We start from the raw sequence: 27,227 nt of genomic DNA, 5'->3' as shown, positions 1-27,227 counted from the left end.
GTGCTTGACTGGTCTTAATACCTTATGATGCTAAATGGACACTTGTATAGATATGCACAAAAATATGTCAAAGGGTATACGTGCGTGAGTATGCATGCATGCACAGGTAGACATGTATTATGTATGTATATATAGATGTGTATGTAGACACTTGAAGGTGTGTGTGAGTGTGGACATAGACGTAGGTATGGGGGTGTATACAAACAAGCAAGATGCACGGTGTGTCTCCAAGCAGAAAAACTACTTTTTAGTAACTTCCCATAGCCCTGGGTGAACCCCTCCCCTCCATTTTTTTTAATTTTTTTTTTTTATTTATCTTACTTTTTTTATATCATTATTATTGGTATTATTTCTACTTCTACTTATTTTGTTTAGCTTTTTCCTTTGCCGTGTCTGTGTAAATGTTAATGTTCCTGTTCCTAAAAATAAATAAAAATAAAGTTTAAAAAAAAAAACCAATACATTGAATGAAGGACATAAGCACAATTACTAAAGCAAAGACAAATTATCATCGAGTCACATGGATGTTGGTATTTCAAGACTGAGTGTACTGTACTGTAAGCAGTATTTACAATTCTCTGTAGAAAATGATAAACGGTTCTTTTCTTCTCGAGCACTCAAAGCTCTTTATACATCATGGCTCACTCACAGAAGCACTTTCTTTCTACGTCCAAGTGATTTCTGTCTAACAGTCACACTCCGATAAGCAACTCTGGGTTCAGCATCTTCCCCAAGGATACTTTGGCATGCAGACTGGAGCGTCCAGGGATCGAACCACCAACCTCCTAATTAGTAGATGACCTGCACTACCGCCTCTCCTGAGCCACAGCCACCTGCTTAAATACTTAGTAGATGTGTTTTAATTTTGCTTAAACACTTGGATATCTGCATGTTTGGCAGCGGTTTCCCAGTTTATTGTATTATATTTTGTTGAAATTTTAAAATGATGATGCTCATTCTTATGTAGCGAGCCTTTTTGCAGATTTTGATGGGGTGTTTCCAGCTGGTGAGCCCATAGTGCATATCGTAGCGTAAAATTGTTCCAGATGTGTATAAAGTTTGCCAAGCTGAACTGGATTCAGTTGACATCTTGTGTTTTTCACAGGAGCTATGAATCTGTTATTATGTCTAAGTGATTGCATCACTGCAATAGATGGTTTTCTCTCTGCTACTTCAACATCTTGGCCCGGATCAGCTAATTTTGCATTTATATCAAGATCAGTCGTGCAGAATATGAATACTCCGGCGCATTGCTTCCATGTCTACTTTTGTCTGTGGAGCTCTTTTAGGTATTGTCTGTTTCTCTTACTCATCCTCATTAAATAATTGTTCTTTGAACCTACTAAAGCTACTTTAAATATCCGACTGAACCGTCTGTATAAATGAAGATTAAACACTCACGCCTCTTTGCATCTTCAGCTCACTCCACGACCTCCAACTCTCCTCTCTGTCTGCTCCGCGGATCACGCTGACAGAACTAAAGCTGACTTTTATCTCCTTTTCAGCTGTTGAACATAAATCAGATAATCAGTTGATCAAATCATTTTCCTGAAGTGGAGATCAGTGGAACAGGGAGATGAGATTGAACTGCGCAGTCAGGCTGCTCTTTCCTTTTATCCTCGCTTCACTTGCCTTATGTGTTGCGTCTTTTGTAGTATATTTTTGCTAGCTTGCGTGCACTTTAGTTGCTCCCTATAGAAACAAGAAATGGGAGCATTTGAACTGTAATTTAAACCTTGTTTATGCATGATTTCAAATCAGTGAACTTCACTTTCAGAATTGAATAACTGTTCATTCACGTGCTCATTGGATGATCCCATTTCACGAGCTGATGAATCCTTCCTTCCAATGTGGAAACATTTTATTGTCCAGTTTTTGTTTAAATAGTGACTCGGAAATATGTGTAGTTTCATTTCAGGTTGTATTTTTCAATTTTAACACCTGCCGAGGACCACATACGTTTTTCTATTATGGCTTTATACGTAAAACCTTAGAACTGAGAGAGGGTGTGCTTTCTTTTTACTTGATTACTTCTGGTCTGGGAACAATGAGTCTCCAGCAGTTTGCAGGTTTTGTGACAGCAAAATTGGACACAGCAAAGCTAGCGGCCTCCCCCTGTTTTCAGTTAATGTAACCTGATGCTGCCTCCAGCTCAAACAAAATTGATTATAATTCTCAAAAGAACCTAAAAGAAGCTTTCAAGCATTTTTTTTAAATTGAAATTTGGATCATAATTAGGAAGTGTCAAATAAAGGAATGGATTCGTGGATACAGCTCTAACTACTGGCTAACTTCTGCTCCCTAAATATATTCAAGAGACTCCTCATTTTTCAGATTTTGATCACCAGAGGTAAAAGAAAATTATTCCTCTTTAATAAATCAAAGGAGGTGACACTGAAGTCAAGTAAGACATATCAGACGTTACTGTGTTCATTAGAGCTTTTGAGCTTGTAGCTCGAAGGTGTTAAGGCCGTGTGTCAGTGTAATACATAATTATGGAGATGTTTCTTTGAGCTGGTTTCCTTTTTCAAATAGTTTAACAAGAAATAGAAATACCTCCACTTTATGAAAATGCTGAAGCTTTTTATAATGCTGAGAATTAAAGGTGACGGGTTAATAGATTTTTATTTACGCATGCCTTGTTAATATTAGTCCACTTAAAACAGCAGCTATAGCAGAGTCCATAAAAGATGACCCTACTTGCTGTGCACTGAGAAGCCAGTGTGTTATTTTCATGCAGTGGGGGAGAGAGGGACAGTATATTTATAGGGGGAAGCTTTTTTCCAGGCTGTCATCTGAAAGGAAGAAAATCTCTCCCTGTTTTCTTCCTGCCTGATTTGAGCTAATAAATGTGCAGCTGTAAATGTCCGTGTGTAACCGTGACAGATGGGTGTGATGAGATTGGGCTTAACAGACTGTGGTTCCTCTCATCTTCCCCCCCTTCCTTTGTGGGAGTGTACGGATTCGGTTTGCCTGTCAGACGTGTTTGATCAGAAGTACTCTGCTGAGATTCTTTGCTTTGAACTAAATCACAGCTGTGGCAAGTTTCTATTCTGTTGTTTAGGTCAATACCTTATGGAGGCTATACTCTACTCACAGAATAGCTGGAACATTGTGGGTACATTTTATATGTGGAGGTGGATTTCATGCTGCTTCTTAGAATTATGGGGTTATGTTTGTCGGTATAGATCACAATCTGTAGATCTGCGTAGCTATAAATATCCGTCCATGCGACTGTGCTGCTGCCTATGTACACAAGCGCATCGTTGCTCATGCTCTGTCACATTTTCGAGCTCTGACAGGTGTACTCTCTGATGTGTGCTGTTTGCCACACTTTCAGGCGAAAAGGACAAGCCGGTTCTGGACATCAGGGGAATGTTATGAATTTATTATGCGAGCCAGACGAGTGCTGTTGCTTTACCCGTCTTCACGAGCCTGTCGCTAGTCTGTTTTGAATTATTCATCTTTTTTTTATTTTATTTTCTTGGAAAACATTGATCACAGAATCAGGGATCAGCTCGCCTGCCTGACAGCACACTGTCACAGCCTCTTTCACCTATTTCAAAGGCAGCCCTGCCTGCTTCCTTTTGCCTCTGTCAGCCTATTGTATGCATCCATACTGTAGCTTTCCTTCAAAGAACTCCTCTGCATCTCACTTTTGTCCCACAATCAAATCCTTCACAACCAATCCCTCATCAGAACCACTTTCAGTTTATCTCTCGACTGTCTCAGTGTGAGGAAGGCAGCATCTGCATCCCAGAGTAAACAGTTTCAAAAGAGCCTGTGAATAATTTGTATGTCTGACTGTAGCTGTGGTTCAGTCTGTTTGCACGGATGAGGTTTTTTATCTTTTTTTCTTCTTCTTCTCCTTCTTTTTTTGGTGTGGCACAGTGTGTGCCTCTTACTCCATCCAGCATGCTGTTTCATCCCGGTACATCCGATGCTGAGTTCCTGTGTGATGCCAGAACAGATCTATGTTTAATGCGCAGGCAGGACCCAATTACTGGGTGCCCAAAGCTATGCCTAGAGACTTTAAAGAGGTCCCTTTGCATGGCAGACAAAAGGCCGCGATGCCGTAATCTGCCTCGGACTCGGTGAGATGGCGAGGCATGGTGATCTCCTTTAAGGACACTCATTGCTCATCCTTCACGCTTGTAACGTGGACAGTTGTTTGTTTGCTTTGGGGGTAAATCCCCCCCCCCCCAAAAGAGTTATTTGAGGTCTCTTTTTTGGTAACATGTATTTTTCACAGACTTAAAATCGGAGATGACTGTCTCCAGCCTGAACACCCCTTCACTTTGGTGCCTCTTCATCACTCTTTTCCTCGAGGCCTTTAGGGAGAGCAGCTGAGTCACTCTCTCCTCCCTCTCTTCATCCTCAATCTGCTATTGCTCCTCCTTCCTCCACCTTCCTTCTGATTTCTCTCACTAAGCCTTCATCACAGGTGCTGACAACCTGTGTCATTGTCGACGCCATAGAAAGCCTCATCTGAGAGCCTGTACATGTTTTTTTTTTGCATTTTTTTTTTGCAGAACTTATGTGTACCTTACAATTTCATTGTCAGTATGTAAGTGTTCAATTAGGTGCTCAGAGCTGTTCTATGGGCAACGGCAGCAGCAGCACAGTCAGTGACAGATTCTCTTTTGAGTTCAGATTTACAACAGAGAGATAAGAGAGTGTGGCTGTCAACCACACACACACACACACACACACACACACACACACAGAGTTGCAGTCCACGTTCCTCTGAAGTGCCTCACTTTTGACAAATCCATTTCTAAGGCTCTCTTTCTTCTGTGGCTCTGTCAGGATGTATAATCCCTCATCACCTTCCCTAAACCATTTCACATCTCTGCTTTTTGTTTTTATCTGTCACCTTGTAAAAAAAAAAAGAAAGAAAAAAAAACTAAAAAGAAGAAGCTCTTTTATTTCTATTTATAATTTCATCTTGCACGCTCTGCTGCTTTCCTGTGCTCAATAACTGCTTTTCTTTCCTCTCGTTTCTCCTCGTTTTCTTGACTGCTTTGTTTCGTTTCCCTCATTGGTCAGCGCCTTCTTCTCTTTCCTGCCACTTGACTTCTTGAGTCCTTTTATCAGGCAGCTTGCTGCCATATTAGTTAATCTCTCAGAAGACGTGGCACAGATACTGAACGTTCTGCTTCTTCTGCTTCAGCTCAAAGCTATAAACAAGAGTTTCTTTCCAGACTAAACATCCCCTCCTAGTGCGCACAAATCAAATAAAGGGATGAGCGAATAAATTTGGGATTTAACTTATGAATGATTATCTCCACAAGTTTTGTGCAGGGATTTGTGTGTTAGTGAAGCTTGAAGATTAATCAACAGTTAGCTGCTGTAAGACTTTGCGCCATGCAGATTCAGTGCCAGCGTCGATGCTCAAGATCCTCATAATTGCTTCCGAATTCTTACTGCAATTAGCGCTCTCGGATAATTACACCAAAATCCCAGACCACGCTATTCTCAAATTATTAGGCTCGGCGCAGCAGGAAGGAAGACATGCCACTCGCTCACAGCAACAAAAGGCACACAGTCGTTTTATTCGCTGCTGTTTTCATTCATGCGAAGACTGTAAATTGTGGGCAAAATAACGAGATTTAGTTAAAGTATTTTTTGTTTATCAGAATCAAAAACACACTTTCACCGAGGCTGCTTTTGACTGTCAGCCATCCCCACTTTGGCGCTCGCCATCGCCGTCTTAGCCGAAGTGAGATTAAAGCTGAGTGGAGGAGAGATGGGAAGGGGACCGGGCGGCGTGGCAGTTCCCATCGGCACGGGATTAGAGGGTGGGACTGCGAAGTAGGCCATACAAACAGGCTCAGCTGAAATATGGACAACAGGCCATAACATAGACAGAGCTGGATGGCCCAGTACATTTCATCAGCATGTCATTACGCTGTAATCCCGTTCAGGCCAGCGGCTATTCCCGCTGCATGTGTGTCAGACAGGGATAATTACTGGTCAGGAACACTTGTGGATATTTCTGCGTCATTTTCACCTTAATGTAGACTCACACTGATGTCAGATGTGCCCTATTTTATCAGGAAATGCGTCCTGGAGCAAAATCGCTTTGCTCGTGTCAAATATCTGAAAGAGAAGTGATCAATTCTAGCGTTTGTTTGCATTTAAGGGAACAAAGCACTGACGGATAACAGCTGTGGAGATGTCACCGGTCTTGGTGTATTTTTCTTTTTTAAAACAAGGCTAGCTGTCAACGCTCTGTTTCTGCAGCGCAGGTTTGTGTTGTATTCATTACTGAACGTAAGACGAGAGTGAGAGCTGGGTCTGCTCACTGCTATGGAATGAGCTGCGTAGAAATTCTTTACAGAAAAAGATATTAATATAGATGAGTGAACTCGTGGTTACTTCTGATAATCTCTCACATTCAATGGTCGACTCTGAGGAACGAGACGAGAAAGATATTCAGCTGTATTTTTGTTATTTAAATAGGCATATTTAGATGATCTTCCTCAATGTAGTGTGAAACGATAGCAACACTGAAAATATCCAAATTGGCAGAAACAGAAACTGAGATTGTGGATCCTTAATTTGAAGCAGATGTTAGTTATGAGCTGTTGATTTGGATGCTGATGACCTTTTATGACCTACCCTGCTGGAGCAGCAGCCTAATGAGACGCGTTACATGGAACAGCAACATCTTACAAAATATCAGTGACAACGATGAGCTGGTGCAGTTTAGAAACAGGGAGGTCAGGAATGCCAGACAGCGCTATCGTGGACACACAATGAAAAAAACTCCTGGTTGCAAATTATTGTTCACCTATGGTTTTAATGCCTTATTTCACATAAGCCATGTCAGCCTTATGACTAATCCGTAAAAATGCAATTAGGATATCTGCAAAGAGCTGACTAAGCACACGGTGCAGTGAGCTTACTCTGGAGGTAACCTAATATATCACATCTTGAAGTTATATTTACGCTGGGTCTGTCTTTGCGTTTTCCAATATCTTGTTACACTCCTGCTTCGATAGTCCCAAATAAAATGTAAATATATATAAAATAACATCATAGGAAGCAAGCTCAATGCCACTCTCATGTCTATATGCTAAATAAAACAGTAATGGCAGCAGTCTAGCCTGACTCAGCACAAACACGAGAAAAACAGATTATGTGGCTATAACCAATCTAGTAATAGGGATGGGTGTTATAGCCATAAAATTATTTATTATTATTATTATTTATATTTATTTAAATATATTTACATTTTATAGGAAATTTGCGATCGTGACACTTAAGATGATGAAAGTACAGTTATTGTCACTGATGACACACTACCTAATTTGAAGTGTGAATTTGGTGCCAGCAATAGGGACAGCTCAGTATAGAGTGGAGTAGAGTGGTTGCCCCCATGATCGGAAGGTCGGGGGTTTGAATCCACTGAACGGCTACCCTGAGGTACCTCTGAACACTGCTCCCCAGTTGCTGGATTGGTGGCTGCCCACTGCTTCACTGAGTGAATGGGTTAAATGCAGAGTAATTTTTCCATGGGCATCAATAAAGTGTACATTACTACTATTATTATTATTACAACATCAAGTATCCTTGGTGTTTACATTTTTACTGTAGCAATAACTAAATTAACCACCTTGTTACTCTTTGGGGCCTGCACATTACTGTCTTAACATTCACTTTTACTACCATGTTACTGCATCTGTAATTTGCATCTACCGTTTGATCTTCCTGTCATATGGAGTGCAACCAGTGAGCACTCAAGCAGTGCTTGACTGAGTCATTAGTTTAGTTTTGGGTTGCACATCACCAGCTGGCCTCCAGCTGGTGATGTGCCTTGTTGTACTCCACAGTGTGTTTTTGTTGTTTGCACCTCTACAAACATACATTTTGTTTGTATACTTTCTTTAAAAACATATTTTGCATTGTACTTTATTGATTAGAAGTTGTTGAAGTAGTCCTATGCTGACACTGCTCTCGCTCTCAGACATGTCCAGCGCGCACTATGGAACTTAAGCACAATGACATTCCAAAACAACACTTTTTTAGCACACAAAAATTTACGACAGTATTATCATGGCACAGGCACTATATGCTAACTAGTAGTTCACCACATCACATCTTTTAAAAGTCCTTCCTTCTTTTTCTCACTTCCACCGTGTCCTCCTCAGCATCAGGACCGTGTGATGTCAGAACTTTAGGGGGCCAGCCAACATCTCTGACAGCCAAAGTCACCTCCACAGTGTGCAGTAGGCTCAGTGTTGTCACTATGCAAACTGCGCATCTTTGAAGATGAGGACATGTCACTGAACTTCTGTATTCAAGGTGAAGCCTCGACACCACCTGAGTGTACCTGTTTTCAGAGTTTCGGCTTGTGAATTTGTTTCAACTTTTCCTAATCTCTATTAGGTAAAGCAGTGCTGAGTGTCTGGGGTCCACAAGCTGTCTGAGTGTCTGTCATGTGTCTGTCATCATCATCAATCATGCTGACTTGCTGTTGCTGTCTTCCAAAAATGTCAGCATCAAGCTGCTATAAGGATTTATGCATCTGTCCCACGAGTGAATTAAATCCTCAGCTCCAGTTATGCTCATGCGTTAGATACCTAATTTGAAAAGTGATGAATGATTCAATTTATTTCAAAGAGTTTATCACAGAAGCAGCTCAGGGAAAAGTGACTTTTTTTATATCATTGAAATAAACTCATTTTACCCTGCTGAGTTTACAAGGATAAAAGTGATGAAGCAGCTGTGACTTATGTTTTTACAATAACAAGGGATTAAATCATCTTTTTTTTAAATCAGAAAATACAAACCCGCAGAGAATTACAGTGTGATTTTGCAGTTCCTCTGAGTCCGATGTGTCCTCATCATGTGTTTTGGATGACTGCATTAAACCTGGAACCCGGAAAAAACTTGTGATTAAACATAATTTATCTAAATGATTTTACAGCAAAAGTTTTAGATATTTTTCATGAATGTTGGAGGAAACGTAAAGAGTCAAAGAAAAGTGAATATTGAACTTACCAACTACAAGTGTCTGCTTAAAATGTTTAAGCTTGTTCTGAAAATGTGCTACCAATTATTCCTTTCTCTCCCCCTCGGGGTTTAGTGTAGCAGTTTGACTCCTTTCTGGTCAGGAAAAGCTTGAACGCTCCAACTGGAGGGAAACTGGTGCCTCTGTGAGTGATGCTTGGGTGCTGTCTAATTAGGCTTTTGACAGTTCATATTAGACTGGCAGAGGCTCAGTCAGCTGCTCTCCTCTTGAAAGTTGCGGATGGATGGCTATAGGAGCTAACGCGGTGTGACTTGCAGCTATCGTCTCCGTCTGTCTCTCTGCTTGTAACAAGCGCGTCCCTCACCTGGGACGTTCAGCAACACAATGGCTGGTCTGCTTGATTCTGTCAGTGCCTTTCAGAGACGTCTCTTCTTGCTTTATTACACATATAGAACAATCTTCACCCCACTGTTGTTGAGTGATGAATTATGAATAGACTTTAATCCAGCTACACTGCTGCCCAGGTCTGAGGATTACTTTCAATTTGCACACCGCTCCCCTCGCCGCCTCGCACTGGTAGTCAGACTTCGTTTTCAAGGGACCTCCAGGGCCGTATTAGATTGCCATCTGAAACTCTAACCCAATCACATAAAAAGTTTAAGAAATTAATCTCCATTACAACTAATGCAACTAATTCACTAGTGGGTGAAAAAAATCTGGCTAGTCTTGAAGTAAGAAAACACAACATTGATCTCTGTCTAAGTGTGTGGCACTTGATGCTTCTCATAACACTACAGATGGAAAAATGGCAAATTAGTCTGTTGAAGTGTACAAATATAGAAACCACCTCTGCTTTGCTGAGTAATGTCCAGGTGTGCTACTCAGCAGTTAATATCTTGCTCCAGACAAGTCGTTACAAGCCAGTTTCAACTGACACAGTTCACAGATTTTTCATTTCCTAACTCAGACTCTCTTCACCAGTCCTGCAGCCCGGGCTAGTAGCAGCTGTCTGCTTAGCATCTACATTTATAAAATATGAACATTAGGCTGCCAACTAGCAAAGAACATTACTGTTTAGACAGCTAGCGACTAGCCGTGCACGTGTTCTGTGTATGCTGGATATAGTTACACAATATGCTCCTTATTTTCTACACAAGTGGCATCACTGCTTACACGACATCATTTCAGCCTTTCCGTCTGCAAGTAAGAGGGAGCTGCAGTGCGTATGTGACCCCTTTCAGATAGTTCTTGACTCCTGATCGTGCTTGTAATTGGCCCACTTGATGAGCAGGCGGCAGGCAGTGAAAGGGAAGTTGAGAGGACAGGGATCCTTTTAATGAATCCAATGAGAAGGACATGGAGAGCCTGCAGGCTTCAAGAAGGATTAAAGCAGGCGCCAGCAGTTTTTTCCCTTATGATGCTTCCACGAGTCTCTCAAACCAAAGGGGAAAAAGAAAAGTGTTGAAGTATGTTCGATTTACATCTTTTATAGACACCCCACGTTTGCCACAACTTGATTTCTAGCTGCTTTCTATTCAGCGTTTATGTTGTAAACAGGGTTGTTATAAAGGTCAGCATCCCTACACACTAGCCTTTTAAGATACAACTCACACACACTCCCCTGCAGATTGAGGACAGTGGCAGCGTGAGTGAATATGCATGCATGTCTGTTTTCGCATCTCTGTGCATTCGACCATTTTCGTGCGTAAATTGGAACACGCAAATCTCTGCGTGTGTGTATGTGAAGTGCAAAGAACTGCAAGCGTGTGATGTGTGATGCCAGCCTAAAATGCCCCATCTCTGCCTCTCGTCTCTGAATGTAGCAGGCAGTGTGAGAGCGACCGAGAGCTGAGCCAACTGGCATGGAAAGAGCCTGGATTGAAGTGATGGCTGGTGACACTGCAGACAGGCCAGCCAGTCAGAAAATAGATGCCAGCAGAGACACAGATCACACTCACCTCCACCTTCTAAGAACTTCTGGCTCTTGTCTCTTTGTCCTCTGTAAAAAACAACAAACCCAAAAACAGGCAATATAGATTATACAGCTTTAGTTTTGCATTTATGGGAGAAATGACCTCAAATTAAGGGTCACAGTTAAAGTCTGCTGCCAACAGAGTAGCTAGTAATAATTTGAGCTTGTGAATATTACTCTTATTAACCTTTGACCTCAAGTTTTATTCATGCACAGAAGGAAAAAAAACCCTCTTTCCTGAGGGACTGGAGTCTGCATCATGATTTATTACTGCTTACTTACTTTTTTTTATGGGATGACGGTCCTGAAATTACCCAGGATTTGTTTATTTCGCTGTGAGAATAGAGACCAAGTGATGAATTGTCACTGTTTGTACAAGTTTACAGGCGGAATCTGCTTTATGTGATTTAATTGGTAAAGAGGGGGAAAAAACCCCAGCAGTAATGCTTGGCGTTATATTGGCCCAGGTTCTCCATTTCACAGCATAATGGATACAAAAGAGAGCGTTATACAGTAATAGGTTGCATGTGTCATGCATACTAAACAGTCAAACTGGAGCAAATGACAACCAGCTATTTACTCTGAAGCTACAGAGAGACAGTGGATGTTTCCAAGTCATTACGTTTAGCATTTGATCAGGGAGCTTTCAAGGACATGAATCTCATAGTTAAATGGCCCGTGACGCCTTCAAACCGGATTGTCTTATTGTATCAACTTACTAGTAATTGCCAGACACAATCAGGGTGCTGACCAAATTCTACTCATGTATTTTTTTTAAAATGTAAAAACAGTCGTGAAAGATCTGGACAAGGACAAATTAACGTTTTTGTTCTCCTCGCTGAGCACAAACTGTTAGTCCTCCCAGTTCCCCCAATTATGTCTTCTCTTTCCTGGTGGTCTGTCACTTCTCATCCCTGCTGAAGTCGTGTAACTAGCCCGAGAGGCTGCTCCAGGAGGGGTACTGCTGGTTGACTGACACAGTCTGATCACCACGGCTTAAAGAGAGGTTGGCCATTTAATAGGCTAGCTGCCAGTGGCAGCCTGCCTATGTGGAAAGCAGGCCGAAAAGACAGACGGGTGACCGACTAGTGTCGCTCCACTGTGAAACCCATGTCTGTTGGTGGAGAACAGAAGCCAGAGGGGTTCCAGATGTCTCCATCATGTTTTTCAGTTGTGTTCATAATCACATGTTTGTCGATTAATAACACGATCACAGTTAGAAGAAGATTCAGACAATGGGAGGTTCATTTGTAGATTTTTAAGTAGACTGATATCATGTCTCAAGTTAAGCTAAGCCTGAATTTAAGTAAATTTGAGTTACTAAGCAGAGTTTTATTTGTATTTCAAATGATTATTATTTTTGTTTTTGTTTCCAGTTCATTAGTTTTCAGTATTTGTTTTAGTTTTTATTAATTATGAGGAGCACATTTTTTAGAATTTGTACAGTAATTGAGTAATTGTACACTTTTTGAAGGTATTCAGTGTTTTGTTGCTATAACAATGTTGATTGTTCAATAAACCTCAGCCAGCTTCATACAGTGTGTGTATGTGACCGTGGCAAAGCATGTCCCTCTGCATTACAGTGATGGCCTGTGGCCTCTCAGAGATTGGCATCGAATTTAATGTTCTTTGGAGCCACAGATCCCTTTGTGTTAAATCAAAGTGACTGTGCTCGGAGGGCTCAGATTGTGTGGGAGTGTTTGTGTAGGGACCCCAATATTTGTTTTAACCTTCAGCTGTGAACATGCCTCAATACAAAGTGATAAAATAGAAAACCGGGTCAGAGCCTGTCATGATAGTGTGTTTGTAAGGCATCGTGGCCCCCACCTGTTCTCTCATCTAAACTGAAAAACATCACAGAATGAAATCTCCTTCTGTGCAGTTTGAGGTATAATAAAATTAGAAAAAGATGCAAGTCCAATCAACTCTGAAGAAGCATTGTCCTCTGTAACGAATCTGAGTGAGGACCGGACAGTAACTCTGTGTTCTTCCAAGGACACAAAATAAAATATTGGAGATCCTTTTTTTGGCACCAAAATCCTCGTAAATGTCAGCTTCACGGTCTAAACACCTTTTGTTCTCACTGAATGACATGAAATGCATGTTCCATATCTGAATGTCGACAGATGCATCTTTGTCATGCAGACTTTTGAACATATCACACGATGTTTGACTAGTTATCATTATTAATTTCCTCTTTAATCATGCTAATAATAACAGATTTGTAGCGCTGTCCATTTTGTTCTATGGTACACTTTGTCCTTTTTTATGTAAATAAACAGCCAAAACTTTATTATTATGTGTCAGTAGACAAAGGAAATACAAAATGCTGTCATCTGTTTACTTAATACATGGACCGAAACGCTGGTTGCTATAAGGTATTTCTTTGAAACTAAGATGTATCATTAAAGTTTAAAACTCTTTTTATATCAGCTCAAGTATAAAACCAGTAACTGACCAATAATAATATTTTTGTTTCTCTATGTCTTTGGTTATGTAGCTATTTTAGCTCCAGGTAAGGTCAAAGTTTCCATGTCAGTGGGTCATGACCACGCAGCATAACGTCATCCATTATTTAGCTCCTGGTTGTAGAAGCCTTTACGTCCATAAGCCCTGAAACAGGTCTCTCTTATTAAAGATTCATGGCACACATTCTTAATCACCCCTTTGTGTCCTTCGGTTTCAACGTTCATGCTTTGCATAGAACAGAAATGAAATTTAAGAATCTCCCTGGAACCCATTATAATAATGAGAGTCTTTTTTGGCACCTTTAAACTAGTGTTTCAAATCAATCTGCATCCGATGCTGAGGTGTAATGGAAATATTCGACATAACCGATCAGTTTGTAATGCGGTGCCCGGGGATGAAATCGCTTTAAATAGCTGTTTGTGTACCATTTCTCTCATCCATTCCTCTTTTAGCCTCAGTGTCCACAGAAAGCCCGTGTGCTCGAACACGAAGAGGCGTTTACTCGCGTAAATAAACAGCAATTCTTCTTCCTAAGTTTGGAACTGCTTTTATATGAATGTCACAAATTCTCCACTCCAGCTTTTCTTCTTCGTCCTTGGCTGTGTCGGGTAGCGTGACCCTCCAGGTAACAATGATCCATCACTGTACTGCAAGGTGGAAGTTACAGGAACATTAGAGGGAACAAACAAGTCAGTCACATTTATCCCTGAGCTTGTTCTTGCTTTCCGAGTGTGTGTGAGTGCGTGTTTATTTGTGTGTTCCTTGGAACTTGCACTGCCATGGTCTTCAGGGTTTCCCTGCACAGACTGATGGACACTGACGAAGGCTTCCCTCAGTGTAAATGACTAATGTGTTTTCTCTGGAGGACACTTTCAGCACATACCACACACAGAGAGAGAGAGAGAGCTCTGCTTATATAAACCGTAATGAGTGGGCACGGTGAAAATCAGCGAGCGCAGCCATTTGAGGAGCTTTTGTGGATGTTATGCCTCGGCCTATGTGTCTTTCTGGAGGGTGCCTGCATACACCTACACACTCCAACACGCTTCCTGCTCATTTGTCAGCTGTGTCCTACACCTGCAGATAAGTCTGGCAGTCTCATCCTCTGCTCTGCTTCAGCTGGTTCTGATTCAGGGCCTTGCTGTAGGCAACACAAACACACACAGACTCTTCTTCTGCTGCAGCAAGAAGGACAATGTTTACATAATGCCAATCAGCTTAAGTTGCTAGTTTTCAAGCTCTGATTGCTTTTGTGTATAGAGAGACCAGGGAGGAGATGAGTCGGCAGTATAGGCAGTCAGTGAAATAAATCATGTAGTGGTTTCTGCAAGAAGAGGTGGTGGTGGGGTTGAGAAGTGGCAGAACATCTCAGCGAGCCTCCCCGCTGCTGTGGCCTCTGCCCACTCTAGTGTCTAATTATGGCGCTGTTGCTATCTAACCTGCATTTGGTTTTTTTCGAGCTAAAAGCCACACATCTCCTGCTACACCCCCACTCTCTGGGTATGTGCGATGTCTCCGATGGTAACTGGGCCGGAGTCAAAGAGCACATGAATTCCGGGTCGCCTGCTCCGCCATCTGCACTTTAGAGACTCAGAGCTCAGGCCTATGCTTCTCTTCATCTCTAGATGGGGGACATTGAGCAAACGGGGGGGGGGGGGGGGGGGGGGGGGGGGTTATTTACCACAGCTATGCAAACTAGAAGAAATCTGCATCACATTCTGAATTTTTAAAGTACAAAAATCATAAATCAAAACAACAAAGTCTATCAACAAAAGCAAAACAGGCATGATTAATAAGAGCTAATGGATTCGTGGACATAGACTAAAACAGTGTTTTCAGTGCTAACAACACGCTTATTATCATCCTGATATTTGGTAATTAGCACTAAACACATATTAGAGGTGAGCCTGCTGAGGGTCACATCCTGTGATCCACATATCTGGATCAAAATCAAAAAGTTCTTAAACTCCATCCTGTGGTGATGTGTTAGTAAGTTTTAAATCATTAATATTTGTTCAAAATGTTGTAAAACCCTTAAACATGCACCCGGAAAGACGACATACACCATCAGGATGTCAGACAGCTAGATACCGCACTATCAAATCTGAAACGTTTAATTATTTTAATTAAATTTGAGTTCGGTATGAAAATTAATTACGTGTGGGAATGAATCACCCTGAGAACTTAGGGGTCTTAGGAAGGTAGAAATGGAGACTCCAAAGCCAGTCAGCACATCTGTTTGCATCAGCAGCTCAAACACCAATAACAGGGTCGCTACCAAAGTCTCTTTAATTAAATTTTAATAACACCACATTCATTTTTGTCAGCTCCTGACTAAAGTCTGCTTAAAGCTGATTCCATCCCATTAAACAGACACGTCCTGAATATTGTAACGTGGCTCTTACGAGGCTGTGGTTAATTCATGTGTGCATTAGGGTGCTCCGAGTTCCCCCCAGAAAGTTTAATATTACATGTACCTTTGGTGCTCTTAAACATCAGAAATGATAGCTAGTTTCTAGAACTATTTTTTATTCAGAGCTTGGAGCCCTTCATTATTATTTCGATAGTACGGGCTAAATTAAGTTTTTTCTTTTTTCTTTTTGCATTTTCAAACAACACAGTGCAGAGCAGCACAGGATTATGCCATCGTCTGATTTTTACTTGCCTTCTGTATATTCCGCTTTCATGGCAGCACAGTTTGACTGTGTACTCATGCTTTTCATCTCCACAGGGACACTGACACATGTGTTGATCTTGCATAAGCAAACTGCTGGCATTTTTCAGGTAATTTTTAATCACAAATAACAGATCATTCCTACAGTTTCCCACATTCCTTTAAAAATATTCAAGTATTAGCTAAATTCAGATCCAGCTGGAGGAACACTCTGTGTCTGCCTCTTGAATTATCCATCATGTGCAAAATCGAATACAAATTGCACGCTTTTGTAAGCTTAGATGTCCAGAAATATAAAGTTGGTGCAGCTAACAGTGCAGTGTTCTCAGGAAAAAAAAAATTAGTCCATCCCCCATGCATTTAAACACTGAGGCAACTCTGGAGTAGAACATGACTTCAGGCAGTGAAGTTTTTTTTCTAATAGCATGTGCTAAATGTTGCCTGGCAACAAAAATAGTAAAACAAAAGACAACTGACCACTTGTCAGTGCTATGAATGTGTGCACATATTGCACAAGCAATGTGTGAATGTGACAGGCAGCTGTGATGGTGGTAAGTAACAGGAAATGGGACCTAAATGCACCTACACCAAGCAGGAAAGGGAAGGGGGGGGCAGAAAATTCTACAGGTATGAAGCAGAAAGGATGTCGTACACATCAGCAACAACACAGTATAATTGAGCTTAAAATACTTGATAATAATTAGCAATATTTATCAAAGAGCTAATGAGCAGTTTCTCTGTAAACAGGAACAGCCGCTAGGGGCGGGAAACTTACTGAAGCTATCTGGTGGACAGGTGCATTTGAGCTTGATATGAAAAACAGGAGACTGGGAAGGACAGCGTTTCAAGGATGGGTGGAGGGAGATGGTGCAGCTGTTGCCACGGCAACATTAAACACCTACAGTATTGTCCTTTGGAAGCTTTGCGGTTCATATCAGAGCTGCATATTGATTCTGTCTGCGAGGCGTAGCTGATGTATCTCAGCTTGTTGAACATCCTCTGACTTCACAGATGAGTGTTTACGTAACTGAACTTTACTGAGCATCTCACCGACAGCCTACGTATCCCATGGACCGAGTATTTTAAACCCTTCAGTTACTTTACTGACTCTAAAATAGTTAAAACTGGGACATGATCACGTTAGCACCACTGTTCACAAGTTTTTTTTTCTCTTCCTTTGGCGTCCGCTTCTGGAAGTCCTCCGTCCTCTTTAAAGTTTCTGTTTCACTAGTGTCGCTATTAATGACTCAAGCCAGTACAATAGTGATCAGTTTTACAACTTGGCTGGTGAGAAACCACAAAATGTTACTCTTTTTAAAAATTCAGGGTGAAGTGAGTTATGAGTTACGAGGAAGAGTTGCTGTCAGTCACAGCTTTGTAAAGAGAAGCCACTTTTTAGCCTGAGCAGCAGCTTCACTGTAGCTCGTGTCATTGAAATAGCCGAAGGTCAGCGGGGAACATAATAGTGCATAATCAGAGAGATGTGACACTGACTGTGCTCGGTGACTTTATATTTAAAACTTGTGGCATTACACAATTACTGCTATTAAAATAGAATCTTTTACATTATAATAGTACCTATAGAAAAAAATAGCCTGTGAGAGTAAGTTTGTATTAATAAAAGCAAACTTTTGTGTGTTTCCTGCTGTTCATTTACATGTGAGTGTAGTAGCTTTACCTCATTGGTTAACAATGATCTCCACCACTGAACAACCATGACAAAATTTCACTTTAGCCACAAAGCTAACCATTGCACCATCCTCATTATACGGAAGGTTCTTAAAAATAGAAAGCAGAGCTCCTTAGCAGCTGACAGGCATTTATTATCACCCAGCAGAAAACCATGCTAATACAGCCACAGTGTAAAGGCCATGCTGTCTGCCCCTAAGCTAGCTGACCTGACTGACACTCCTATAGGTCTGAGTACTAGTGCTGTGCAATACTGCAAATTTTGATATCGATCCCATACCAAGTAAATACAGAGCCATTATTGCAACTATCAATACTGATACTTTTAACTTATGAAGGCAGCTTATGTAAGAGCAGTGTGTTGTGACTTATGCAAATTTTAAACACATCTTAATGAAATAAACATGGGTTCTTTGGAGACCTGGAATGTAAATGTGCATGTCTCTATAGGGCTTTGTGTAGGTTCTGTTGTTTAAATGGGTTTTAGGCCATAACTAACATAGATGTCAACGTCAACACCTATATATATGTATCTATATATGTATCTATATATCTATATCTATCGATATATATATATATATATATATCTATATATCTATATCTATCGATATATATATATATATATATATATATATATATATATATATATATATATATATATATATATATATATATATATATATATATATGTATGTATATATATATATATATATATATATATATATATATGTATGTATATATATATATATATATATATATATATATATATATATATATATATATATATATATATATATATATATATATATATATATATGTACACACACACACAGTAGAGTGCACACTTCTCTATCCACCTGCTGTTGACTTATGGTGCATTCTCTGGCCAGGGGCCTCTGGGCTTATTAGTGAATGACTGCTACCAGATATGGGTTCGTAAAGCGTGGCTATGTGACTGACAGAGAAACTGGAGACATTTTAAAAGCAGAGGACTGAGGACAGTAGGACTCTAGGGAGGAAGTTTGTGGCTAATACTCTGTTGGTGAATACTGAAAGAAATATTTTTTTACTTTTGCAGACGAGGTGAGTTTTTACTATTTTGCCAGCATGACCGTGGGTCACACAGCCAAAACATGTCAGACCAACTAAAGACATGCTTGGCATGACATAAAGTCCTTGAAATCATGCAGACAAGTGCAGCAATTCAATTTAGAGCAATTCAATTATACATCATTATATGATGTATAATTTTTTTTTTCAAAAAAAAGCAGTTCCCTTCTCGTCAGCAATGGAAAGAATGAAATAGGAAATAGAAGCAGCCTTCAGTGAGTGCTTGCCAACTTAAAAAGTCATATTCTCTTAAGTTTTGTAAAGATCAGAGTCAAATATTGGACCATCAAATGAAGCAAGATGATTTGCATTACGTTAGCGGTGCTCTATTTTAAAACGGCATTGTTTATGTCTGTGCCTTGGGAACATCTGCTTTGCCAAGCGATTAAATCTCTTAATTCTTTGCCATTTTCTTGCTACCAAACCATCTGCTGCGATTTGTTTTCCATGCACAAAGTCTGAGCCACAATCTAAACACTACCCATGGGTGCAGCGAGAGTTCTTGCTCCAGTGTCTACTGAGCCTTGTTAGATCGCAGTCAACGACACAAAATTTCTGGGTCGACTGCAAAAGGCTATGTGTCAGGCTGTTTCGTGTGGGTGAGAGTGTGTGGGATGTTTGGTATATCGCTTTCTGTCACAGCGTCTTTGATGGTGGCTCTCGAAAAATCAGTGTCATTAAAACAATGTGCTCATTTAGCCCCGTCTCTTATCAGACCTTTCTATACACATTTTCAGGTGTATAACTGTATTTAGTGGCAGGTGGGGTATTGGGAATAATCATCTGTCAACTAAGATGCATTGTAAATTTTCCAAGAGGAAATAGGTATAAATAATAGGTATTGTTTAAATATGCAATTGATAGCGTGGCAAACTAAAGGTGGCTTTTGATCGTCTCTTAACACACAGTTAGCATCACAATCAGGTACTAAAACAAGGTGATATATGGAGTTACTTTCCATCCTACTTGTTAGTCTTTCACAGTGGGTTTATAAAGGATTGCCAATCGGCTGTCAAAGCATCAGGAGATAGAGACGTTGGGTGGGAGAGAGGGATTGTGCACGTGCATGTGTGTGTGTCATATGAAACCACTAGCAGATCAGCCTAGACAAGCTCCTCTCATGATAAGCCTCATGCCTCAGAGACTCATGCAGATGATGTGATGGGAGTTATACTGAAGCACCCAGTCGTGGCCTTCTTCTGCAGTGCGAGACAGTGTCGGGCTTGTACTCAAAGACTCTGGGGTGGATATACTGTGCTGTATGTCTATTGATTATTCAGTGTCGCTTTGATGTTTTAGTCACTCTGTTCACTTTCTTGTGTTTTCTTCTACAAAGCGTTAAGTATAGTTGTTAGTGTTCTGTTTCACAATATATACTTTATGTGTACCATTTCAGGTATTTGCTGTTAAAGACTTTTGAGAGCCCACAATTACTTTAGCTTTTCATGCATTTTAAGATTTCTCACACGGGGTGCTTTTAATACAATAGGTTCTCCATTTCCCCGTTTTCATTTACAATGCATGAGTTTCATACAGACAGGCTGGGGAGCAATATACCCTAACCATCATATATCAAATTGAGTCATGGCTATTAGGGTTTTTGTGCCACGGCAAGTGATTATAAAACCAGTAAGCTTACAATGCACAGTCGGCCATTGTAAGCCAAACTGTTTCAACTCAATGCCGAATCAGTCCTTCGAGGATTATCTTGGTGCTCTGGCTTTAATTTCACTGCTGTGTCGGGTCAATTAGAGTTTGTAATTGTAATTCCGCTCATTTAGAGTGTTTGATTGCTGCTGTTTAAAGAGAGCTGACGCTAATGAATTTCTCTCACTATATGTCTTTTTGTCTCCCCTCTCTTTCTGTTCTTGCCTTATTGGTTTTTTTCTGTCTAACTCTTTCTATCCCTCCTTCTCGTTTTGCAGGTGTCTGGCCCAGTGATTCGACCCCAGACAGGAGACGAAGGAAGAGGAAGAAAGGATGGCCACGAGGGCGAGCCTGGGTCAGGATGTAGGCTGGCTGCTGCCTTTCCTTTTCTTGTTACTAATGATCACAGTGTCACCTGCCCAAAGCCAAGGATGTCCCCAGCGCTGTGAGTGCATTGCTAAGCTCAAGACTGTGTCTTGTTATGGTAAACGCTTGTCTGCACTGCCGGATGGAATCCCACAGGACACCAAGATCCTGGACTTGAGTGGGAATAAACTGCGTTGGGTAGAACACGGAGACCTGCTTCCGTATTCACGTCTCGAAAAGCTAGACCTGAGTGAGAACATGATCAGTGTCCTGGAACCAAATGCTTTTTCTAGCCTTCAGAACCTTAAGTCGCTTTCACTGAGGGGTAACCAACTGAAGCTGGTCCCTATGGGAGCTTTCTCACGTCTCTCCAACCTAACTTCATTGGACCTTAGTGGGAATAAGATTGTAATTCTTTTGGACTTTACTTTCCAAGACTTGAGAAGTTTAAAGAACTTGGAGGTCGGTGACAATGATTTAGTTTATATCTCTAACAAGGCCTTTCTGGGTTTGGTGGGACTGAAGGAGCTGACAATTGAGAGATGTAACCTGACTTCAGTGTCCAGCCAGTCTTTGTCTTACCTGCATAACCTGGTGACTCTGCGGCTCCGCTACCTCAGTATCTCTGCCTTAGAGGACCAAAACTTCCGGAAGCTGGGAAACCTGAGGGGCCTGGAGATCGATCACTGGCCCTTTTTGGAGTACATCTCTCCCCACAGCCTGCAGGGTCTCAACTTGTCCTGGCTGTCTATCACGCACACCAACATCACCTCTGTGCCCACCTCTGCCCTGCGTAGTTTGGCTCACCTCACCAGCCTCAACCTATCTTACAACCCCATCACTGTGTTGGAGTCCTGGGCATTGCGGGATCTTGTAAGGCTGAGGGAGCTGCATCTAGTCAAAACCAACCTGGCAGTAGTGCAGCCCTATGCGCTCGGTGGTCTAAGGCAAATCCGCCTTCTTAACCTTTCCTCTAACAGCCTGGTGACCCTGGAGGAGGGAGCCTTTCAGTCTGTCAACACTCTGGAGACTCTGCGTTTGGATGGAAACCCTCTGGCCTGCGACTGCCGCTTGCTCTGGATCCTTCAGCGCAGGAAGACCCTGAACTTTGATGGTGCCTCCCCAGTGTGTATGACACCTGTTGAAGTGCAAGGACGTGCTCTCAATGCTTTCTCTGATTCAGCTCTCTTTGACCACTTTACTTGTCAAAAGCCCAAAATCCGCAACCGGAAACTGCAGCAGATATCTGCCCGCGAGGGACAGGTAGTGTCATTTATTTGCAGAGCAGAAGGTGAACCCACACCGGTGATATTCTGGATTTCTCCTCAGCGCCGCCGCATCACCACAAAGAGCAGCGGCCGCCTTACCGTGTTACCAGAAGGCACGCTAGAAATCCGCTATGCCCAGGTCACAGATAGTGGGACGTACATTTGCATAGCCAGCAATGCCGGTGGAAATGACACATATTTTGCCACACTTACAGTGAGTGGGCTGCCACTGGATGCAGCCCTCATGGCCAACCGCACCTACTATGCTGGGGATCTTAATGACACAAATCTGAATGATACCAGAGTCTTCTTGAAGTTTACTCTGGACCTCAAAACGATCCTCATATCTACAGCCATGGGCTGTATCATGTTTCTGGGGGTAGTGCTTTTCTGTTTCATTCTGCTGTTTGTGTGGAGTCGAGGGCGAGGACAGCACAAAAACAACTTCTCTGTAGAATATTCTTTTAGAAAAGTGGACGGGCCTGCAGCCAGTGGAGGACAAGGTGGAGCCCGGAAGTTCAACATGAAAATGATTTGATTTGTTTTAGTGTTCTCTCCTCAGTGCTGATTATAAGCACACATTAAAGTGGACTGCTGTGCTTGAAGAGCATCAACGTCAAATCTATCGGACATTTTATTCTTAGCGAGACCTGGATATATTTCTATAGCTCTTTCTTGTGTATTCACATTATTGTGCAAAGAAAAGCTATATTATCATCGAATATGTTTTAAACTCTTGAACAGACTGTTAAAAGACCAGTCGGCAAAGTCACATCTACACTATCTTAATGCTCCGACCAGCTCAGTTCTGCTTCCCTACGAGGAATTCTGCCCCGTTCATCTCAAAAGGAATACACCCTTCTCCTCCGTCTGCTCTGTCTACAAACCGGTGAATACATAATATTAGGGTGGTGCTCAATAAATGCCAAGGACATGCCAATATGTATTTTAGTAGTTCCAGCTATATACTGCATATTTAGACTTATTCACAGTCATAAGTTGAGCGCAACAATATATTTGCTCTGCTTGAAGACATTTTGCTGATGGTGGATTCGTACAGAATATATTACACTTAGAGTACACTCTGCAACACTGCCAATTCGACCGGAAAGCACCAAGTAATATCACTATCAGTCCAAAGGCACGGCAAAAAGAAGTTTCACATCAATAGTTACGGCTGGAAGTTGTTTAAAATAACATTCTACAGATTTTTAGCTACAGTGGGACCTGGTGCACAGTAATGTGGTGACAAATCAGCACATGCCAATACACGTTTGCTAGTCAGATTTCCCATTGTTGTTCAGTAAAGAACTTCAGCTTCCTCCTAATCTGCAAACATGTGTATAGAATTAAATGCATGTACAGAGTTGGCTTCTTACTTTGAATAACTTGTATTATTTGTAAAGGAAACACTCATAGGGGTGCATAAGATGTATTATATATTTTGTAATTACTGACCTTAAAGTTCTTGTGGTCGTTTATAGTACTGTTGAGTGATTAATAAGGTTTTAATGTTATGCTGTTATTAAAGTGTTAAAGTCCCATTCGGAATGACTCATAACAGTTCAGTTAGAAGCGTTTTTATTTTTATTTAGTTTCGACTGAAACACACAACCCACTCCCTGAGCTCACTCACTCAGCAAATCATGAAGGGCATTTGCATCAAGTTTCACTTCGTTTACCTATTTGTAGCTGTACAAATAACACGAAGGCTTGTCTGACCTGTGGCTGAAGAAACTCTAATTACGTTTGAGGCATTCAGTGTAAATGTTTTAAAATATATCTTTGCAAAACTCTAAATGACACCAGCCAAAGTCATTTGAGGAAAGCTTAATGATACAATCAACAACAAAAAGCTGCATGATAACTGTGACTAACATTGATGCCTAGATGCTGATAACAGAGGTCACCCGCATGCCGTTCTGCCCTCAAGCTCTATCTCATGATCTGTGGGTTTAGGGCTGGGACCCAATGTCATCATCACAAACCATTTATTTCTGTTTAGCTTTGACTGCTGATTTCTAACAGTGTTGTTCTGCTGCCCTCTGTTGACTAAGACGAGTATTGTACTTTTCACTATTTCTATAGTGCAAGCAGGGTTTTACTTAATATTAAGTAATTTTTTTCAATTTCTCAAAAGGCAAATGTGGAATTCAGCAATGGTCGACCTAAATCAGCGCTGGAATTAAAAATGAATTTATTGTTGCTCAACAGTATACCCTGCCTCTTCAAACACGCAAAACTGAGTCCTGTGTTTCAACAACATAGACACTGCACAACTAATTTTACAAACAAAGTTATTAATACTGAACTTTGAATACATTCGTGGACCGATCTCACATCAGTTAGCCTTCCTGTTTGTATTTTTCAATATGTAAACACTTTGGTTTCAGTTGTAATTTTCTTTTCCTCCCCCCGATCCCTCCTGTAAATATGGAAACCACTGTGTATGGAAATTGTGCTATACTGTTTTGTACTTTACTGTTTTATAAATAATGAAGTACACTGTTTATAAAGCATGTGATATTATCTGCTACAATCATGTCTTGTCCCTTGTTCCATTTTAATAGCAGCTGGCCAGCGAATCAGTCTGTATGGTGGTGGTCTCAGGAGTGTATCGATAGACCTGTGACCCCCTTTGAAATTTGTTTAGAAGATTTTGTGCTTTTATTTGCTTCTCTTTCCCCAGGAAGTGCTCATATTTTAATTTCAAAAGAAAGTTGCATCAGAAGGATTGATGTGCTATCAGCACCACAAGTAAAGATATAGAGCTCAGCAGAAAGCATTCTTGTCCGGACTTGATGAATGAGTAAGCATGATATACTGTCTGGGGAGGGTTATTACTGTTCATTTTCTATGCATTCATCAAAAGTTACAAAAAATAAATTCATTTTTGTGAGCAGATAAAGTCAACTCTGCATTCACACTTTCAGATGTGTCTGTTGTGGGCTTTCAAGATTGTAACTGCTTAATCGTGTGGGTATGATGACTTAATCCATGGCAGTGAGTTTAATATGAAACAAAATCAAGCCCTGTTAGTGTTCACTGGGTAAATGAATTCATTTTGTACTGATATGACCAGTTATGTGACTGATAACTGGTCATATAAATGACACATAAAGTTCTCAGCATTTTACCACTCAGTATACAGCTTCATACTCATTAAGAGTCCCATCCATTTTCTTCTTCTTATACAGTTCAGGGTCATGGAGTGTAGGGATCAGGGGCTGAGAGGCATGGTACACCCTGAATAGAAAGCTAATCTGTTGGAGGGTTGAGAAAGAGACAGTCTCATATTCACATCTGCAGCCAATTTAGAATCACAGGTTAGCCTAGCCTGTGCATGTTTTTGGACTGTGGGAGGAAGCCGCAATGTTTGGAGAGTACCCACGTAGGCACGGGTGAGAACACTGAAACTCCACACAGGACCTTGTGAGGCAACAGTGTGAACCACTGCCCCATTAAAATCCCCGTGCATTAAAAGTTTGTTTGAGTTATTTAGTTAAATTGCTTCCTCATCCAGCAATATTTTAACATTGAATTTCAATGTTACATTATTTATTTCTATAGTACCAAATCAGAAGAACAGCTGTCTCAAGTTGCTTTATATTGTAAGGCGAAGACCCTACAGTAAGACAGAGAAAACCCCAACAAACAGACAAACCCCTATATATATGTAAGCACTTGGTGACAGTGGGAATGAAAAATACCTTTTTAACAGGAAAAACTCTGGGCATAACCAGGCTCAGGGAGGGGCGGCCATCTGCTGAGACCGGTTGGGAGGAAAGGAGCCAGAGATTAATATTAAATAAAGAATAAATGCAGAGAGGTGTATAAACACATGGTGAGTGAAAAAGAAACACTCAGTGCATCATGGGAATTCCCCAGCAACCTAGACCTACTGCAGCATAACTAAGGGTCACCTGATCCAGTCCTAACTATATGCTTTAGCAAAAGGAAAATTTTAAGCCTAATCTTGAAAGTAGAGATAGTGTCTGTCTCCTGAATCCAAACTGGAAGCTGGTTCCACAGAAGAGGGGCATGAAAACTGAAGGCTCTGCCTCCCGTTCTACTTTTAAATACTGTAGGAACAACAAGTATATTTATAAATTTGATTTTAACACGTTTATGTTCAAGACCTTTGGCATCATTGCTAGTCTGGAAGCCATGAGGGTTTCAGTATTTAAATTACACTGATGTCACGTGGAAAGCTGAAGCCTGCAGTACACATATACTAAAACTTTCAGTGATGTAAGACGCATTTTGCTTTTACTCATAGGTCTGTATTATTTTCTATCGAATTTTCCTCCTTTTTAAAAAATAGGGTCTCAAAATATATCTGGAGTTCATCTGTAAAAAGAACAACAACAACAAAACTATAGATTTTATGTTTTATAAGGGTGATCAAATAGGTCATATGATCCCACATTTGCAAATGTGTTGACAAAAACACGCCACACGTTTACTGCCCCTTAGCCCAGAGGTGAGCATTACCTTTCAAAAGCTTTTCCCATAAACATGAGTCCAAAATCACCCACAGGTATTTATCATAATCGCACCATGTTTGTGCCCCCAACTGTTGAAACCACTCAAACCACCACAAAATGTTTGAAAATGTGCAGAGAAGAGAAACGTTCCTCAGAACTAGACGTATAAGCAATTTACCCCCAATGCATATCAGACATATCCATTCCCTAGATGGGGGGGTGGGGGGGGGGGGGGGTCATTCACACTTTAAGAATTTTTCTGTGTTTACCAGTCTAACACTTGGCCATTTATCAAGAATACAGACTAGAATGACTCATCTCGCCTTATAAGGTTTTTTCATACCTCTGAAGGCACATGTGAAAGTGAATGGTTTTTGCACCTACAATGACTCTACAATGAGTCACCTCTGATCGTTACGTTCTTGTTAAATTTTGATCATCACATCTCATCCATTTTTATACTAGGAATGAGAATACCTTTACCGCTCATCTGTGTCACACGTGTGGAAGCCTGTGCATTTGTTATGACTGTCCCCTCTTTCTCTCAGGTCTTTCTAGTGATGTC

The 27,227-nt window shown here is 41.0% G+C and overlaps 1 protein-coding gene across 1 annotated transcript in view; it reads left to right on the top strand.

Moving 5' to 3' along the window:
- lingo3a (leucine rich repeat and Ig domain containing 3a) overlaps positions 1–26,864 on the top strand; it is a 36,957-nt gene extending 10,093 nt beyond the window's left edge. Inside the window, exon 2 of the mRNA XM_063466733.1 lies at positions 20,820–26,864. Coding sequence (XP_063322803.1) covers positions 20,875–22,713 — 1,839 coding nt within the window. The 5' untranslated portion in view covers positions 20,820–20,874 and the 3' untranslated portion in view covers positions 22,714–26,864. The remainder of the gene's footprint in view (positions 1–20,819) is intronic.
- Positions 26,865–27,227: the final 363 nt, after the last annotated feature.

This window comes from Pelmatolapia mariae, linkage group LG23 (assembly GCF_036321145.2).
Source record: "Pelmatolapia mariae isolate MD_Pm_ZW linkage group LG23, Pm_UMD_F_2, whole genome shotgun sequence".
Classification (NCBI taxonomy): Eukaryota; Metazoa; Chordata; class Actinopteri; order Cichliformes; family Cichlidae; genus Pelmatolapia; species Pelmatolapia mariae.
This window is presented reverse-complemented; position numbering and strand designations above follow the sequence as displayed.